The 19,573-nt window shown below is 44.7% G+C and overlaps 1 protein-coding gene and 4 non-coding genes across 12 annotated transcripts; all 5 read right to left on the reverse strand.

Moving 5' to 3' along the window:
• Nucleotides 1–2,794: 2,794 nt before the first annotated feature.
• On the reverse strand, nucleotides 2,795–2,867 carry TRNAF-GAA. The gene has a single exon. It is a non-coding gene; the product is annotated as a tRNA-Phe (tRNA).
• A 4,425-nt stretch (nucleotides 2,868–7,292) lies between these two features.
• TRNAA-AGC lies at nucleotides 7,293–7,364 on the reverse strand. Its single transcript has one exon. It is a non-coding gene; the product is annotated as a tRNA-Ala (tRNA).
• Nucleotides 7,365–11,107: 3,743 nt separating this feature from the next.
• Nucleotides 11,108–17,753, reverse strand: LOC112622275 (glyceraldehyde-3-phosphate dehydrogenase-like). 8 transcript variants are annotated; one of them, XM_025381637.1, is made up of 3 exons: nucleotides 16,905–17,753; nucleotides 14,819–14,823; nucleotides 11,108–11,118 (listed from the first exon to the last, which is right to left on the reverse strand). In XM_025381637.1, the coding sequence occupies exons 1-2, from the start codon at nucleotides 17,663–17,665 to the stop codon at nucleotides 14,820–14,822; spliced, it is 765 nt and encodes a 254-aa protein (XP_025237422.1). In that variant the 5' UTR covers nucleotides 17,666–17,753; the 3' UTR covers nucleotides 11,108–11,118; nucleotide 14,819. The 8 variants fall into 8 exon arrangements, with proteins under 8 accessions (XP_025237422.1, XP_025237416.1, XP_025237419.1 ...); XM_025381631.1 differs by lacking the exons at nucleotides 11,108–11,118; nucleotides 14,819–14,823 and having other exon boundaries at nucleotides 16,445–17,482; nucleotides 17,537–17,753; XM_025381634.1 differs by lacking the exons at nucleotides 11,108–11,118; nucleotides 14,819–14,823 and having other exon boundaries at nucleotides 16,445–17,248; nucleotides 17,345–17,753.
• On the reverse strand, nucleotides 12,465–12,536 carry TRNAA-UGC. The gene has a single exon. It is a non-coding gene; the product is annotated as a tRNA-Ala (tRNA).
• A 1,747-nt stretch (nucleotides 17,754–19,500) lies between the features above and the next one.
• On the reverse strand, nucleotides 19,501–19,573 carry TRNAF-GAA. Its single transcript has one exon. It is a non-coding gene; the product is annotated as a tRNA-Phe (tRNA).

The raw sequence follows: 19,573 nt of genomic DNA on the forward strand, positions 1-19,573 counted from the left end.
CAGAGGCCGGGCACAGTGGCTCACGCCTGTAATCCCAGCACTTTTAGGAGACAGAGGCGGGCGGATCATCTGAGATCGGGAGATCGAGACCAGCCTGAGCAACACGGAAAAACCTCGTCTCTACTAAAAATACAAAATTAAGGCCAGGCGAGTGGGCTCAGGCCTGTAATCTCAGCACTTTGGGAGGCCGAGGCGGGCGGATCACGAGGTCAGGAAATCGAGACCATTCTGGCTAACACGGTGAAACCCCGTCTCTACTAAAAAATACGAAAAAGTAGCCGGGCGTGGTGACAGGCGCCTGTAGTCCCAGCTACTAGAGAGGCTGAGGCAGGAGAATGGCGTGAACCCGGGAGGCTGAGCTTGCAGAGCGCGCCACTGCACTCCAGCCTGGGCGACAGAGCGAGACTCCGTCTCAAAAAACAAAACAAAACAAAACAAACAAAAAAATTGGCCGGGGTGGTAGCGTATGCCTGTAATCCCAGCTACTCGGAAAGCTGAGGCAGGAGAATCGCTTGAACCCAGGAGGCGGAGGTTGCGGTGAGCGAAGATCGCACCACTGCACTCCAGCCTGGGCAACAAGAGCGAAACTGCGTCTCAAAAAAAAAAAAAAAAAAAAAAAAAAAAGATATAGAATAAATATTGCCTGTTTTTTCAATGTGACTACTAGAAAATGTAAAACTACAAAAGTGGCTCGCATTTATGACTTGTATTTTTTTAAAAATTATTTTTATCCCAGAAGATAAAGTAGAAGACTTGTATTATCTTTTGTTGGACAGCATTGTCTAGAGATGATGTTATCTCTTTAAATGTGGTTCTGGGAGATTCCCAGAGCCAGAGAGCATGGAGCATGGTCTCTGAGTAATTAAGTTTCATGCTTCGAGTGTTCCCGACAGAATGCATTTCTGTGCATAATCTCCTTAGTCCTTTACAACATCCCATTTTACGTAATTATTATTAGCCGCATTTTTAAGCGATTGAATAGGAGAAAAATCATGCGGGGAATTACCCTAGAACTTCCATTTCAACAGAATGTAAAGGAATCATTACTGTGTTAGGCAAGAAAACATTCAGTGCTACCATTTGTCTAATCAAATATTTCTTAACGAAATAAAACACAAGCTTCTGAGTTGAGAAAGCCTCAGTTACCTAAAGGATAAAGTATCTGATTCCCAGTTTCTGTGCAGTCAATGTTCGCACCTTGAGGTTGCTTCTTATTTGGTACTAATTTTCCTTTTTCAACTTGCTGCAGTTCTGATGTTGTAGTACTGTAGATTATTGTCTCCTCACACAGTATGCAGGAGTAAGGGGAAAATAGCTCTGAAAATGAAACAGCAATTTGAAAGAAAAAAAAAAGGGCAGGGGGAAGACCCATTACCCCCAACACAGCATTTCAACAGAGAAGTTGAAGTGAAAAAGGGAAAATGGGGCACATGCACCTGAGTCTTGATGACTTTGCTGCCCATTTGCTTTCATTTTCAGTATTCCAGGACCCCTCATGAATGTCTGACAGAATAATTCATATAGAAGTACTTATTTTTGTTCTTTCCTGGATACCAGCACAGAAATAAGTTAAGATTTGGAAATTGTAGACAAGGGTGCCAGTTGGAAGAAATGTCCTGTCAGTAAGAAAACTTAGACTATTCCTGTAATTAGGCCTGGTGTGGTGGCTCCAGCCTGTAATCCCAGCACGGTGGGAGGCAGAGGTGGGCCAGGATTTCGAGAAGAGCCAGGGCGAAAGAGCCAGGGCAACAAGTTGAAACCCAGTCTCCACTAAAAAATTCCAAAAAAAAAAAAAAAAAAAAAAAAAAAAAAAAAGCCAGGCTTGTTGTTGCATTTCCCTAGTCTCAGCTACTCAGGAGGCTGACGTGGGAGGATCGCTTGAGTCCAGGGAGGCTGAGGCTGCAGTGAGCTGTGATCATACCATTGCACTCCAGCATGGGTGACAGAGTGAGACCCTGCCTCAAACAAAACAAAACAAAAGTTATTTTTCCAGCAGTTTAACTGCAGAGCTATGGAGTTGACTCAAGGTACAAACCTAGGTTTTTCTAATTGCAAAATGTTTCTTGAATATACCACCACCACATATATGCGCTCATACAGTATAATAGTTCTTCTTCTACAGGTTTCTTCACATTTCTTGTGATTTAAAACACCTCTGTCCAACACACATAAATAACATCAAGTCGGAAATGAATTATAAGTGCCACAGCATATAGCATATTGGAATTTCTTAGGTTTTAAAAGTAATAACTTCGTAGGTTTAAGGCTTTAAATAATTTACGTCCTGTCAGTTAACACCTCATGGAAGTCTTCAGTGGAGTGTTACAAATATATATATTTATGTACATTACCTTTATGGAATTTTCAGAAAACAGCAAAAAGAAGTGGAGTTATTAGGCCGGGCGCGGTGGCTCAAGCCTGTAATCCCAGCACTTTGGGAGGCCGAGACGGGCGGATCACGAGGTCAGGAGATCGAGACCATCCTGGCTAACACGGTGAAACCCCGTCTCTACTAAAAAATACAAAAAACTAGCCGGGCGCGGTGGCGGGCGCCTGCAGTCCCAGCTACTCGGGAGGCTGAGGCAGGAGAATGGCGTGAACCCGGGAGGCGGAGCTTGCAGTGAGCTGAGATCCGGCCACTGCACTCCAGCCTGGGCGACAGAGCGAGACTCCGTCTCAAAAAAAAAAATAAAATAAAAAAAATAAATAAAAGAAGTGGAGTTATATATAGACCTCTGGGATTGGTGAGCAAGTACTGTGTTAAGGGAATGACATGCTAAAGCCAAAAGGATTCTGCCGAAACCCGGGATTGAACCAGGGACCTTTAGATCTTCAGTCTAACGCTCTCCCAACTGAGCTATTTCGGCCGCTGTGCACAACTTCCTTTTGTCATACAGAAACTGCCATTTGTAAGGTCAGTGTATCTTTCAGTGCCTAATTCTGTTGTCTTCAATATCACTGGTCATTCACTCACCTTCCCTACACCCCAAAAATATAAGTTCTGCTGCAATTTATGTGTGAAATAGGATCCAATTTTCCCCAGCAAAAGACGGGAAAGAAAAGGCGAGGAATTGGTCAAATCAGGAAGATATTCCCATGCTTGGTCACCGTGTAAAACACTCCTCAGAAAACTAAGGAATTCAAAATGAAATTACCTCTGCTTTTACTTTTTTTTATTTTTTATTTTATTTATTTACTTATTTATTTTTGGGACGGAGTCTCACTCTGTCCCCCAGGCTGGAGTGCAGTGGCGAGATCTCGGCTTACTGCAAGCTCCGCCTCCCGGGTTCATGCCATTCTTCTGCGTCAGCCTCCCGAGTAGCTGGGACTATAGGCGCTCACCACCACGCCTTGGCTAATTTTTTGTATTTTCACCGTATTAGCCAGGATGGTCTCGATCTCCTGACCTCGTGATCCGCCCGCCTCGGCCTCCCAAAGTGCTGGGATTACAGGCGTGAGCCACCGCGCCCGGCCTACTTTTCTCTTTTTTCAGCTTTTCTTTTTCTGAATTGCTCTTCAATGACAAGGCATAAAGGAATTATTGGACACGTTAACATGGTAGTGGGTTTATAGCTTCCGAAAAAAGACATCCTGAGCGAGGCAGTTCTTTTTTTCTATTTTCTTGCTTTTACCAGTCTTGTGCTCACACACCCACCTTGGTTGGCACGGAGATCCAGGGAGTGAAAATAGAAAGTATAATATGTTTGTTTCTTTGTTTCTTTGTTTTGAGACGGAGTCTAGCTCTGTCGCCCGGGCTAGAGTGCAGTGGCGCGATCTGAACTCACTGCAACCTCCATCTTCCAGGTTCAAGCGATTCTCCCGACTCAATCTCTTCCAGTAGGCGGGATTACAGGCGCGCGCAACCACGCCCAGCTAAGTTTTTTGTATTTTTAGTAGAGACGAGGTTTCACCTTGTTGGTCAGTCTGGTCTCGCCTCGGCCTTGCAAAGCGCTAGGATTACAGGCGTGAGCCACCGTTCCCGGCCTACGCTTTAGGGTTCAAAGAATTGTGGTCTGCACATTGAGGCATAAGTATTGTTTTTTCCGCCTGGGTGCGGTGGCTCACGCCTGTAATCCCAGCACTTTGGGAGGCCAAGGCGGGCAGATCACCTGAGGTCAGGAGTTCGAGACTAGCCTATCCAACATGGTGAAACCCCATGTTGTCTCTACTGAAAACACAAAAATTAGCCCGGCGTCGAGGCGCGCCCCTGTAGTCCCGCTACGGAATCGCTTGAATCCAGGAGACGGAGGTTGCAGTGAGCCGAGATCACACCACTACACTGCAGCCTGGTCGACAAAGCAAGACTCCGTCTCAAAAAAAAAAATGCTTTTTACATACACATCTGTGATCATGAGATTTTATTTATTTTTATTTTGACAATGTCCCACTCTACCAGACTGGAGTGCAGTGGCAATCTCCTCTCACTGCAACTTTCACCTGCTGCCTCAATCAGTTCCCCCACCTCAGCCTAGAAATTTTATATCAATTCAAAAGTGTCAAGACATTGGAATCCTCTTGCTAAATAACTTAGAAACAATTTAAGACGTTTACAGAATTTCAGAAACAATTCTCTCTGGAATGAGAGAATTGCTGTGGCCAATAATTACTTGCAAACTGAATTTTAATAAAACGCTCTCTGTGTCTGGACAGTTTTCAAACTGAGTCTCCTATTCTGAAAGAGTCGAGGCTTTCGGTTTTAGCCAAAATTTGATGGAAGGGTCGATAAGAAATTGTTTTTAAGGCCGGGCGTGGTGGCTCACGCCTGTAATCCCAGCACTTTGGGAGGCAGAGGCGGGTAGATCACCTGAGGTCAGCAGTTCAAGACCGGCCTGGTCAACATGGTGAAACCCTGTCTCTACTAAATATTCAAAAATTAGCCGGGCGTGGTGGCAGGCGCCTGTAATCCCAGCTACTCAGAAGGCTGAGGCAGTAGAATCGCTTGAACCCCCGGGAGGCAGAGTTTGCAGTGACCCGAGATCGTGCCACTGCGCTCCAACCTGGCAACAAGAGCCAAGCTTCGTTCCAAAAAAAAAATTTTTTTTGGATGATTGGATGATTTCCTAAAAAATAAATAAATAAAATTTAAAAAAATATATGTTCTCTTACACGCTTTGTTTTTTCCTCCCGCGTGTAAGGTCCGAGTCTTCTCAGACAGGAAACAACATTCCGCTAGGTTTATCCCCGCCGCCTCAGGTCTCTTCTCAGCTGGGTTCAGCCTTAGCCCATGCTGCAGAAATGTTTAAAGTTGAACATATAGAGAGGAAAATAATGGAAAGTGATGCGGAAATATAAACAGCAGCTACATATAAATCTCAACACTGCTTAAAATATGTGTAAATGGTTCTAGGACTGCTCTGCACTATTGTGAAAAGTTCGTTCAGAAGTAAAGGGTAGGGAGGGTGAAGAGGAGCCGAGCGCCAAACGGCGGAGAGAGGGAAAAGGTGGGGTGCTGTGAAGTGGAGGAAGAAAAACACGAAAGGGAGAGAGAGAGAAGGCAAGGAAAAACATCCTTAAGATGGTTCGGATTTGGATGGACGGGATCGTAGAGTGAATCTAAAAGCCACATTTCTCCGTCGCTTCCTCTGGCCGTGAGGGAAGGGAGGTGTCCCTAGGGAGGTAGGCTCGACCAGGAAGGAAACCTGGTTAGTTTTGCCCAGGCTGTCACGGCTTCACGAGCGCCTCTCCGCTATTTCCGTCGCTCAACAGACCGGCTGAGCTCTTTGGAGTGATGTTGGGTTTTGGTTTGCGCTTCAGGAACCGCTGATACTGTAGCTTCTGAGGGAGTTGCAGGGATTTCTCGACTTCCTGAGTGCCTGTGTTGAGAGTTAGAAGTGGGATCTGCCGGCAGCTTGCATGACAGTGGAAACACCTAATTTTACTAGTTTTTGCTTGAAATGCAAAAGATGAGAAAGAAAGTTTCCGTTTGTTTGTTCCACACGTATCTCCTAGAATAAAGCCAATCGAAAGCCAACTTCACCCTAAAGAAACTCTTCCTGGCGTTTGCAACGAGCTCCTTTACTCCTCACGTCCAGCTCTTGGCTCAGGACTCTGCAGAGCTGCACAGCGGCTGCAGCAGGGGGAAGTCGCGGTACAACGGGTGTTAACTAAGTGTGCAGCCACCGTCTTCTTAGTCCTATTACAGGTGCAGAGGCAATATAAGTGAACCCTTCACAAGTCGAGTGGGCTGAGCTCAGATTGAGTTTAGCGATGACTTGTGACCCCCTGGTAGATGGTGGACCGTTACAGCGTTTAGAAAGTGAGTAAAAGAAAGGATGCACACAGAAGCCGACACGCTCGCTTGGCTCCTGCAGATGGAGAGAGGTCGCTTTTCTGCCTTCTGGGTGTTTAGTGACTTATTTCTTTTCCCCTTTGTTGGCATGAAATAAAGCTGAAAATAAAAGCAGATTTTCTTTTAACAAGTTAGTATTAACATACTTGCAGAGTATTTCCCTGTGGATTTCTGCCTACTACTGTAATGCCAGAATCCGAAACTCTAAAAAGAGCTCTAATCTGGAGATATGGGTTGTTCCCTAGCTTAGAAGGAGATTATTTCCGGAGAGTAAGTACAATGAGGTAGAAAAGGATCCGTTGGGCTTGGGAGAATAAACGTTCACTACTTTTATGTATGAAAAACAACAAAATGAGCTTTCTCCTATAGTGATCTTGGTTCCTGGAGTTCAGAGTGTTTGCATCTCAGACCAGAAACTTCCTCAGAGGACCCAGAGAAGTACTTTTTACTTCCACCAAATTTCAGCTGAGGTGACTATCTTTTCATCATTTGCCCTGTGTTTGTAGTTAAATAGTCTAAGTTTCAAACTATGTGAGTCTCTAATGGAAAAAGTGACCACCAGCCCATCAAATCGTCAACCACCGGCCGTGTAATCGTTTAGTGAAAGCTTGTAGGGCTTCTGCAACCTAGTTAGAGGGAGTTAGAAGAAGAAACAGAAAAGGACTTGAGGCTTTTAGCTTCTGATCTGAAATCAGACTTGGGCCGCACGGTTCTATGGTTCCTGATGATTTCATTTACAACTAGAAATCGGCTGCATGGCCAGGAATACTACTTGCTTCCCTCGTGCGTGGTCCATGTTAGTAACTGGTGGACTGCTTAGAAAATATAAGTGGATAATCCTAAGCAGCAAATAGATTCAAAGGAATAAACACGAGTCACCTCTGTGTATGAGAGAGAAATGTCAACACAATTCACCTTGACAGAGAAAATTTTAAAGTTGGGGAATATCATGGACCGCTTCTTACTGGTGTTCTTACTGGTGCCCGGGGAAGAAAAGAAAACGTGGAGGTACTGGGGATTGAACCCAGGACCTCGTGCATGCTAAGCACGCGCTCTACCACTGAGCTATACCCCCTCCGCAAGTCTGTTTTTTCAGAGAATATTTTCATGGCTATTACTGTCTGAGTCTGGGCTCTGTCTTGACAATCTTTATGTTTCCAATTCCACTCTTAATTTCCTACAAGAAGCGTTTCCTGTCTTAGGGCCCGCTACACCAAAAGAAAGGCAGCTTAATAGTACAAATAAAGGCACTGTTCCTGATTTGTGGTCAGCCCAAGATCAACTCACCCCAAGGTGGTCTCCCCATCGCGTTAGATTTCCTGGAGCATACTTCCATTCAGTTATTTGAGTGTGTCCTGGCATACAACATTCTCTTGCAAATTTTCTGATTATAATATTCTGTATTCTTTTGACTCTTGGAAGCATGTTAGTCTCACATAGTCATAAAATAAAACTGACTCAAGTGTGTGTGAAAATACCCTAAAATTCAATACAAATAGACGCAAATTAAAACTGCATTGTGAAACAATAACATTACCCCATTGAAATAACTGATTTAAGAAAACGCTTTACACAGTTCGTTGTTTAATTGTAAGCACAAAAAGAAGAGGAAAGAAATCTTAAACTCTATGTATGAGGGTTATTTTTTGTAGAGCTAAAGCTGTAGAAATTCTGAGATTTTGTGTGAATTTTAGGATTGGGAAAATGAGTGTGTGAGAGTGTGTGTGTTGTTGGAAACAGGCTGTCACTGTAAGAAAAAGAAGGTAAAGAATAGTCCTGTTGGTGTTGATGGGAATTGGAGGCATCAGTATGAAATTATACATAGCTGGGCGCAGTGGCTAGCGCTAGTAATCTCAACACTTCAGGAGGCTGAGACGTGTGGATCACTTCTTTCAGGTCAGAAATCGAGAACAGCCTGGCCAACATGGCAAAACCCCGTATCTACTAAAAATACAAAACTTTGCCGGGTGTGGGGGCCGCGCCTGTAGTCCCAGCTATTCGGGAGGCTGAGGCAGGATAATCGCTTGAATTCGGGAGGAGGACGTTGCAGCGAGCCAAGATCGCGCCACTGCACTCAGCCTGGGCGACTGAGTGAGACTCTGTCTCAAGAAAAAAAAGAAAAAAAAAAAAGTACATTTTCCCTACAGATCTGTCTGCTAACTGGGCCTGGAAGAAATACCTGAGAAACAATGAGCAAGATAACTCTATATTTTGATTTTCAAATACCATTCTCTACTAAAAGGAACCAGAGATACTAATTGAAAATAGCTACTATTGTCAACTACACTGATTCCAGGACTGTGCCAGGAAAACTACAAGATGAACCTAAGATATCTTGCTGTGCCAGAATGATGGGGATGATTTAAAAGAATACAGAAGCGCAGGGGTAGCTCGCGCCTGTAATCCCAGCACTTCGGGAGACCGAGGCGGGCCAGAGGTTAGGAGTTCCAGAACCACCTGGCCAACATGGTGAAGCTCCGTCTCTATTAAAAATACAAAAACTGGCCTGGCGTGGTGGTGCATGCCTCTAATCCCAGCTACTTGGGAAGCAGAGATAGTAGAATCGCTTGAACCCGGAGGCAGAGGTTGCAGTGAGCCGAGATCGCACCACTGCACTCCAGCCTGGACAAGAGGGCAAGACCTGTCTCAATAAATAAATAAAAATAAAGTCCATGAGAAAAATAATAGTGTGCGTGTGTATTTAGGCGTAAAGAGAGAGGAGAATCATTGTGGCAAAATATCGGGAACTGCTAAATCTGAGTAACGTGTGTATGGTAGTTCTTTGTATTAGTTTTGCAACTTTTCTGTAGGTTTGAAATAATTTCAAACCAAAAAGCTTTTTTTTAATTATCCCCTCTCAAATTTCTTTTCCCTCTTCCTTCAAGGGCTGCACTCTTCTATCAAGAGTTAACGTAGGTGGATACTAAAACAGAAGGGTCAGTACCGCCTCCGGGGATTTAGGTGCAGGCGAGGAGGTGAGAAAGTGGAATTCCCAGCTATTAGAAATGAAGAACCAGGAGCGTGGGTCGCTGCCAGTCCTTACCCTCGCCAGCGCCTGGGCCAGCACCGTGGTCTCGAAACCCAGCATGGATTTCGTTTTGCGGACGCTATTGCTCCAGTTCTGACAGTCAAGAAACGATGGATGGAGAGAACGAGGACCGCCTACGAAACGAGCTCCAGAGGGAAGCAGGGACGCGGTGGGATGCGCAACCTACGGCGGCGGCGGCAAAGGCGGAGGAGAAGCGAAGTGGGCGAGCCCCGGAGGCTGCCGGAGGATCTGGGTGGGCCGGGAGGCGGAGTGCAGCCCGGAAGCCCATCTCCGCTGCGTTTCCTCGGTGTCGGCGATAAGCGAGAGGGCTCATTCCCTGTAGAAGTGAACTGAAAACACTTTCCCGCAAGATCTCTCTCGTTTTGCTTAAGGCAGTCGCGGCATTGAGAATGCCTCGCAGCTCCTTTACTGACTCGGACACTGGGGATCACGGGTACTCTTGAGTTTTGGTACAGGCGGGTGGTACTGGTGGCTTCCGAGGAAACGACAGAGAAGCCGCCTATTTCCAATCCCTACTGTTCGCGAGGGAGGAGTGTTGAAACAGGAAGAGAGACCCTCCTGCTTAAGCCCCTTTGTTATAGGTAGGAAGAGTGTTCTTTGCTTTTGTTTTTGTTTTAGCTTGTCAAGCTTGGAATACAAGTCATGGAAAACAAGAAAGGTAGGGCAGTTCCAGTATATTTTAAACTTAAGAGGGTTTTCAGAAGGAGTACTACCTTGTTTTTATGGAATTCAGGGTGTCCAGATTTCAACCTACCCAGCAGAGGGAAGCTCTATGAGTCTAATATCTTGGCTTTCTTCTACATCAGCAAGCCTCTGAAATTCGGGTTCCTTTCTGGACAATATCACCTACACTTTTGCAGTGTGCTCCTATATTACTTACATACAACTCGTGGAAGCATGAACAGTGGGAAAAGCCAAGGTTACCACAGAAAAGAAGATCCTTACATGAGACAAGTGGAAATAAAGCAGCAGCTGAGGTGTGTGTGTAGAGGAAGAGACAAACGTGAAAATGTAGAAAGTGGATAGAGAATTTTTTCCAAGGAGGAAGAGGAATGGTCTACTCACAACAAGGAACTCTCTACTTACTGTTGCGAAGATACTTTTATTACATTTCATGCATACACTGGATTTCAACAACCAGAACATTGGTAGAATTGGTGGGGCTGAAGAGACAGCAGTACTCCCAGCCCTGAGGGTTAGTCCCCACCCTGAAGGTGGAGAGAAAATGATTACTCTCTGTCATAGGGCTTAGAATCGTCCAAGCCTGGGTTTCAAATTGAAGGACCCAAATAGCTTGAGAAAGCTCCAGGTATTTCAGCTCAAAAGAGTCTCCTGGTTCAAAAGAGTCTCCTGGTTCAAAAGAATTCCTGTGAGTTCTTCCAGAGGAAAATCAGTCTGTTGTGTGTGACCTGAAAAGTTACCTAAAATATTCAAAAGGTCAAAGAAATGGTAAATGAAACCCCAGCCCTGACATAAGATGAATACAATACTCACTGGCTTTCCTAGGTTTGAGTTTTTGATTGAGAATAGGTAGGGAACCCCAGGACCAACTCTTCCTCCTCAGCAGGTACCTGACCCTGGGACCTTCTGAAACTTCTAGAGCAGTGCTTCACAAACTTTAGCATCAGAATCACTTGAGGGCTTATTCAAACACAGGAGGCTGAGCCCCATACTCAGCAGTTCTGATTCAACAGACCTAAGGTTGGGCCTGAAATTTATTATTCTGCTTGCAGCACCCAAATCCCCCACCCCTTGCTCTCCTGTGCAGTGTCCACTGTGGCTAACATGCCACCGTTTGCCTGGAGAAAACCAATGGATATCAGGAAATTAAAGAAGAAAAAGTATGAAACAAAAAGAAAATACATGGCATGTGTGTATTACCTTCCTCCAAAAAATGTATCTCAAAACAAACATATGATTGGTCTGGAGGCACACACACGGCCAGACCTCAGCTAAGCAGGTTTCACCAGACGGTATCCCTCCTGGATGCCGGTTATAGATATTTTCACTGGACAAAAGAAGCAAGTAAGGTCATATCAGCCTCATAGAGTGTATCTATCATGCCAGCCTGATAGGCTGGCGGACTAGGAACAAACGTCATACTCTCTTGCCTCTCAAAGACACTTTAATTCAACAGGAAATACGTGCAGAGAGAACAGCAGTTTTGAAATCATACATCACTGGAAACCCTAAAAGTTATCATGAGTGTATAGGATTTCTTGGGAGTTCCCTCTCCAAAAAAAGCAGATGTAATCAGATGGATCGAGAAAGAACATGAAATGTTTGTCTGGTTTTTCCCACGGCAGGAAGTGCCGAACACACCTGCGATCTACTTACCTTTTAGTCTGCATGTATTTTCCACTGTGACAGAAAATCTTTTCCTAGTTTTTTATATGGGGCCTCCGTTTGCTGTTACCAGAAGTTCCCAGGCAATATTTTATTGTAACGAGAACAACGGAGTGACTGAGGAAATACAGGAATACAAATTAGTCTTATGGAATATCAGTACGGAATGTTGATCCGTATTGCTTTCTGCTCCTCGCACGTTGAAGGCCTCTGATTCCCCTACAGTCTTCGTTCGGTTGTCCAGCGTCCTGCCACTCCAATCTCAAGCGGCTGGAGAGCCACAGCAGCCCTTGTCTCAGTACCGGATCACACTGGTGGCTGCGCTCTCTGCTCAGGTCAACAAGGAAAGACTGGTGGAGAAATCAGTGGACAGAGGCTTTCGCTCTGTTCTTTAACCCAGAAAACAAAAATAACTTAAAAAAAAAAAAATAGATGGCTGCAGAGTGCTTTTCTTCCTTCTTCTCCTTTGTCTTGGCGTCTCTTTAATCATAGTACAAAATGGGAGGGAACGCGAGCCGCCTGTGAATGTGCACGCTTTTGTTTGGTTTCCAGAGACCCTGTTGCGATTCCGTTCTTCTTTCCCCCTCATTTCTTGTTTGTCTTCCTTCTGCTGTCGCAATCGCCTTAGGTGATGTCGAGGCTCACGGCATAGCCAGTGGAGATAGTTCTAAGCTGCGTATTGAGCTACATTTTTACTGTCTATTTGTGCAGAAATAGGATAGAAAAATGTGAGAAGGCAGAAATTTGCTGCTTGAGAACTGCCAGAGCAAAACCATCAGTTGGAGGTGTCGGGGATCGAACCCGAGGCCTCATACATGCAAAGCATGCGCTCTACCACTGAGCTACACCCCCTTGCTTAGAGGGCTGTTTGTAATAATTTCCAGGAGGTAACTTTCATTTCCTGAGACTCTCCGTGAGCATGCTGGTAGTAGTGGTCAGTATTATGGAGTGTGGAGAGCCGTTCTGAGCAGGAGATACTTGGTACTAATGGGGGATACAGATTCTTTAGAATACTATGTAGGACTTGAAATGAAAAACAAAAGATTAGAAAGTGTCAGGTAATAACTACAAGAAGTTTCCATTGTGGCTTCAAGACATTGAGTTCTTCGGGTCTCTTACTATTATGCTTGGCAAGAATCAAGTTCTGGTTTTCGTTTCTTTTGATTTCTTCCAGATACCACACGAAGCCACTGAAATTCAGCCTTTTCCTGCCTAAAACGGTTCATAATTGTTGTTTGCTCAATAGGAATATTAAAGGTAAAATTTGGTGGAGGAAAGCCACAATCAGAAGAAAACCTGAGAGCGAGGCACTCAGCATGTTTTCATAAGGGTCCCTAGCTGGTGTGGCGTCTTACGCCTGTACTCACAGGTACTCCAGAGGCTGAGGCGGGAGGATGGCTTGAGCTCAGGAGTTGGTGGTTTTAGGGAGCTATGATTGCGTCACTGCCCTCCAGCCTGGGCAACAGAGAGAGAAGGCGAGGCGAGGCGACGCGAGGCGAGGCGAGGCGGGGCGAGGCGGGGAGGGGCGGGGCGGGGCGAGGCGGGGAGGGGCGGGGCGGGGCAGGGCAAGGCAGGGCAGGGAAGGAGAAGAGAGGAGGGGAGGGGAGGGGAGGGGAGGGGAGGGGAGGGGATTCATAAGGCGTGAATGAAAAACAGCTATGGGGATGGAGAGAAGGGTTGAATTATGAGAATAAGACCGAAGATAAATACAAACAGGATTGAAGAATGGTTTAAAAAAAACAAAGTCTATTGTCAAACACAAGCAGGTGCAGAAAAGGGGAGAGGTTTTAACAGCTTTTAGGAATGGGAGATAGATTGGAAGATGGAGATGAGTTTGGCTCATACTAAATTTAAAGTATCTGTGGGGCACGTTTGTGAGGATGTTACATAGATAATTCAGGCAATTAACTCCGTCTCCAGCCTGGGATTTGTAAGCGTTAGTAGTAGTAGACACATTACATGGAGGATGGATAAAGACTAAAAAGTGTACTTTGAGATATGGAAATTAGAAACCTATTCGTGATATTTGTAGTCAACAAACAAGTTTGTTCCTAAGAAGTTCTTGAATCTTGGGACTTATTGTGTGTCCTTTGAACTATATAAGAAGATGAGAAGAAAACCCATTTCTAAGCACCAAATTTCTAGTGACTATTAACTCTTTCTCATTCTGGTTTGCCCACATATGAGCCTTTGCCAATGTTAATAAAATAACATTGATGCCTTTAACAACTGGCAGATTGCAAGTTGTGTGGCAGACTTGGCTTTTCAGTTGGCTGATGAGATTTCTAGAACAAAAATGGGAAACACTGAGTGATAGATTTCACTGAAGGAGAAACTAGAAAATTGTTATATACAAAATTGATGTGTATTCATGTGTGTTTGCCTGCCTAACTCTGTCTGTGTGTGCATGTAAATGATGGGAACAATTATCTTGGCTCTTTGATGCTGTAAAAGCAATATTAGCACAGTTTGCAGAAACTCCTTCATCTTTATGTTGTGTTACACCAAGAGAAACTTGGCCGTCTATTGGATTCTTGGGAATTCATAATAAGAAGGTTGCCTGATAAAAATGGGAGAATTTTAAATAATTAAGTATCTGTAGCTATTTTCAGGCTATCTACCAACAACTTGTTTTTTACATATAATCTGTAGGATGAGCTCATTTAACACAGCATTCTTCTGAGAAATTAAACATTTAATTTTGAAGACGTACATACTCTGTTATACATACTCAATTTTGAAAACCTAAAAATATGTAAAGTATGTGTTTAAATCTGCACTGTCCATTATGGTTATCATTAGCCACAATGGGTATTGAGTACTGAAAATTGCCCAGTCCAAGTTAAGATGTGTTGAAAGTGAGAAATATATACCAGATTTCAAAGATGTAATTTCCTTTTTTTTTGTGGAGTCTTGCTTTGTCACCCAGACTGGAGCACAGTGGGACAATCTTGGCTCACTGCAACCTCTGCCTGCCGGGTTCAAGCTGTTCTCCTGCCCTAGCCTCCTGAGTAGCTGGGACTACAGGCGTGTGCCACCATGCCCGGCTAATTTTCTTTTTTTTTTTTTTTTGTAGTTTTAGTAGAGATGGGGTTTCACCGTGTTGGCCAGGCTGGTCTCAAACTCCTGACCACGTCATCTGCCCTTCTCGGCCTCCCAAAGTGCTGGGATTACAGGCAGGAGCCGCCGCGCCTGACCAGATGTAGTATCATTTTTTAAACATAAAATATCTCACTGATAATTTTAAGATTGATTACTTGTTAAAACAATATTTTGGACATACAAGGTGATTTACATATATTAGTAAAACTGGACATAAAAGATGGAAACAATAGACACTGGGGACTACTAGAGGAGGAGGCGAGAAGGGGAAAGACTTGAAAAGCTAACTATTGGATACTATGCTGACTACCCGGGTGATGGGATTAATCCCACCCCAACCCCAGCATCATGCAATATACCCATGTAACAAACCTGGACATGTACCCCCTGAATCTAAAATAAAAGTTGAAGTTATTATTATTAATGTTATTATTATTTTGAGACAGAGTCTTGCTCTGTCTCAGGCTAGAGTGCAGTGGTGCTATCTGGGCTCACTGCAAACTCCTCCTCCAGGTTTCAAGTGATTCTCCTATCTCAGACTCCCAAGTAGCTGAAATTACAAGCGCGCGCCACCACACCCAGCTAATTTTTGTATTTTTAGTAGAGACGGGGTTTCACCATGTTGGTCAGGCTGGTCTCGAATCCCTGACCTCGGCTGATCTGCCCACCTCGGCCTCCCAAAGCGCTGGAATTACAGGTATGACCCATTTTCCATAGCTAAAAGTTGAAGTTATTAAAAAATGATATAAAATAAGTATTGCCTGTTTATTTTTTAAATGTGACTACTAGAAAATTTAAAACTACAGAAGTGGCTCTCGTTTAAGATTTGTATTATCCCAGAAGCTAAAGTAGAAGACTTGTATAATCTTTTGATTGGACAGCATTGTCTAGAGACAATGTTATCTATTTAGGTGCTGTTCTGGGAGAATCCCAGAGCCAAAGGACATGGAACATGGCCTGCCAGTAATTAGGTTTCACACCACGAGAGGACTTGACTAAATGCATTTCTATGCATGATCTCCTTAGACCTTTACAACATCCCATTTTACATAATCATTATTAGCCTCATTTTTAAGGTATTGAATGAGAGACAAATCATGCTTAGAATTACCCTAGGCCTTCAATTTCAACAAAATGTAAAGGAATCATTACTGTGCTAGTCAAGAAAACATTTAATGCTGTCATTTGTGTAATCAAATATTTCCTTTTTTTTTTTTTTTTTTTTTTTTTAAATGACAGAGTCTTGCTCTTGTTGCCTAGGGTGGAGTGCAATGGTGCGATCTAGGCTCACTGCAACCTCTGCCTCCCGGGTTCAAGGGATTCTCCTGCTTCAGCCTCCTGAGTAGCTGGGATTACAGGCATCCACCACCACGCCCGGCTAATTTATTATTATTATTATTATTTTGTACTTTTAGTAATGACAGGGTATCACCATGTTGGCTAGGCTGGTCTTAAACTTCTGATCTCAGGTGATCTACCTGCCTTGGCCTCCCAAAGTGCTGGGATTGCAGGAGTGAGCCACCACGCCCAGCCTATCAAATATTTCTTACTGAAATAAAACACAAGCTTCTGAGTTGAGAAAGCGTCAGTGACTTAAAGGATAAAGTATCTGATTCCTAGTTCCTGTACAGTCAGTGTCCCCACCCTGAGGTTGCTTCTTTTTTTTTTTTTTTTGGCTGAGCACAGGGGATTTTATTGATGGTACACGACAAGGTGGGGCTCCCTAGGCCCCTCCCCTCTTCAAGGGGTCTACATGGAAACTGTGAGGGGAGATTCAGTGTGGTGGGGGACTGAGTGTGGCAGGGACTCCCCAGCAGTGAGGGCCTCTCTCTTCCTCTTGTGCTCTCACTGGGGCTGGTGGTCCAGGGGTCTTACTCCTTGGAGGCCATGTGGGCCATGAGGTCCGCCACCCTGTTGCTGTAGCCAAATTCGTTGTCATACCAGGAAATGAGCTTGACAAAGTGGTTGTTGAGGGCAATGCCAGCCCCAGCGTAGAAGGTGGAAGAGTGGGTGTCGCTGTTGAAGTCGGAGGAGACCACCTGGTGCTCAGTGTAGCCCAGGATGCCCTTGAGGGGGCCCTCCGACACCTGCTTCACCACCTTCTTGATGTCATCGTACTTGGCAGGTTTTTCCAGACGGCAGGTCAGGTCCACCACTGACACGTTGGCAGTGGGGACACGGAAGGCCATGCCAGTGAGCTTCCCGTTCAGCTCAGGGATGACCTTGCCCACAGCCTTGGCAGCGCCAGTAGAGGCAGGGATGATGTTCTGGAGAGCCCCGCGGCCATCACGCCACAGTTTCCTGGAGGGGCCATCCACAGTCTTCTGGGTGGCAGTGATGGCGTGGACTGTGGTCATGAGTCCTTCCACGATACCAAAGTTATCATGGATGACCTTGGCCAGGGGTGCTAAGCAATTGGTGGTGCAGGAGGCGTTGCTGACGATCTTGAGGCTGTTGTCATACTTCTCATGGTTCACACCCATGACGAACATGGGGGCGTCAGCAGAGGGGGCAGAGATGACGACCCTTTTGGCTCCCCCCTGCAAATGAGCTCCAGCCTTCTCCGTGGTGGTGAAGACGGCAGTGGACTCCACGACGTACTCAGCGCCAGCATCGCCCCACTTGATTTTGGAGGGATCTCGCTCCTGGAAGATGGTGATGGGGCTTCTATTGATGACGAGCTTCCCGTTCTCAGCCTTCACGGTGCCATGGAACTTGCCATGGGTGGAATCATACTGGAACATGTAAACCATGTAGTTGAGGTCAATGAAGGGGTCATTGATGGCAACAATATCCACTTTACCAGAGTTAAAAGCAGCCCTGGTGACCAGGCGCCCAATACGACCAAATCCGTTGACTCTGACCTTCACCTTCCCCATGGTGTCTCAGGGATGCGCTGGCGACGCAAGAGAAAATGCGGCTGACTCTCGAACAGGAGGAGCAGAGAGCCTAGGTTGCTTCTTATTTGGTACCAATTTTCCTTTCACAATTTGCTGCAGTTCTGATGTTGAAGTACTGTAGATTATTGTCTCCTCACACAGTATGCAGGAGTAAGACGAAAATAACACTGAAAATGAAACACCAATTTGAAAGAAAAAAAGATATTCAAATGAAAAAAAAAAAAAAAAAGAACCAGGATGAAAAAGGCCCATTATCCCAACACAGAATTTCAAGAGAGGAGTTGAAGTGAGAAAAGGAAAATGGGGCACATGCACCTGAGTCTTGACTTTCCTGCCCATTTGCTTTCATTTCCAGTATTCTAGGGCCCCTCATGAATGTTTGACAGAATAATTAATTTAGAAATACTTATTTTTGACCAGACACAGTGGCTCACACCTATAATTCCAGCACTTTGGGAGGCTGAGGCAGGCGGATCACGAGGTCAGGAGTTGGAGACCAGCCTGGCCAACGTGGTGAAATCCCGTCTCTACTAAAACATACAAAAAAACTAGCCGGGCGAGGTGGTGGGCGCCTGTAGTCCCAGCTGCTTGGGAGGCTGAGGCAGGAGAATGGTATGAACCCGGGAGGTGGAGCTTGCAGTGAGCTGAGATCCGGCCACTGCACTCCAGCCTGGGCGACAGAGCGAGACTCTGTCTCAAAAAAAAAAAAAAAAAAAAAAATTAGTCGGGCGTGGTGGTGGATGCTTGTAATCCCAGCTGCTTGGGAGGCTGAGGCAGGAGAATTGCTTGTGTGGGGAAGGTGGACGTTGTAGTGAGCTGAGATCGTTCCACTGCACTCTAGTCTGAGTGACATAGTAAGACTCCGTCTCCAAAAAAAAAAAAAAAGAAATACTTATTTTTATTCTTTCCTGGATACCAACAAAGAAATAACTTAAGATTTGGAAATTCTAGACAAGCGTTCCAGGCTGAAGAAATGTCCTGTCAGTAAGAAACTTAAAATATTCCTGTAATTAGGTCTGGTGCGGTGGTTCCCACCTGTAATCCCAGCATGTTGGGAGGCAGAAGCGGGCAGGTTGCTTGAGCCCAGGATTTCAACAACAGCCGGGGGAACATAGTGAAGCCCAGTTTCTACAAAAAAAGTACAAAAGAGAGACAGAGAAAGCCAGGCTTGTTGTTGTATTTCTGTAGTCTCAGATCCTGCCTGACATGGGAGGATCGCTTGAGTCCAGAGAGGCTGAGGCTGCAGTGAGCTGTGATCATACCACTGCACTCCAGTGTGGGTGACAGAGTGAGACCCTGCCTCAAAAAAACAAAACAAAACAAAACAAAACAAAACAAAAGTTATTTTTCCAGCAGTTTAACTGCAGAGCTATGGAGGTGACTCAAGATACAAACCGAGGGGTTTCTAATTGCAAAATGTTTCTTGAATATACCACCACCACCACATAGGTCTTCTTTTACAGGTTTCTTCACATTTCTTGTGATTTAAAATACCCCCACCCAACACACATAAATAACATCAAATTAGAAATAAATTGTAATTGCCACAGTCTATAGCATATCGGAATTTCTTAGATTTTAAAATTGGTAACTTTCTAGATTTCAGATTTTAAATAATTTACATGCCATCAGTTAACACTTCATGGAAGATTTCAGTGGAGAGAGTGATACAAATATACATACATATATATGTACATTACCTTTATGGAATTTTCAAAAACCAGCAAAAAAATTGGAGTTATATATAGACCTCTGGAATTGGTGTGCAAGTGTTGTATAAGGGAAAGACAACTATGCAAAAACCAAAAGACATCTGCCGAAACCCGGGATTGAACCAGGGACCTTTAGATCTTCAGTCTAACGCTCTCCCAACTGAGCTATTTCGGC

This window comes from Theropithecus gelada, chromosome 4 (genome assembly GCF_003255815.1).
Source record: "Theropithecus gelada isolate Dixy chromosome 4, Tgel_1.0, whole genome shotgun sequence".
Taxonomy (NCBI): Eukaryota; Metazoa; Chordata; class Mammalia; order Primates; family Cercopithecidae; genus Theropithecus; species Theropithecus gelada.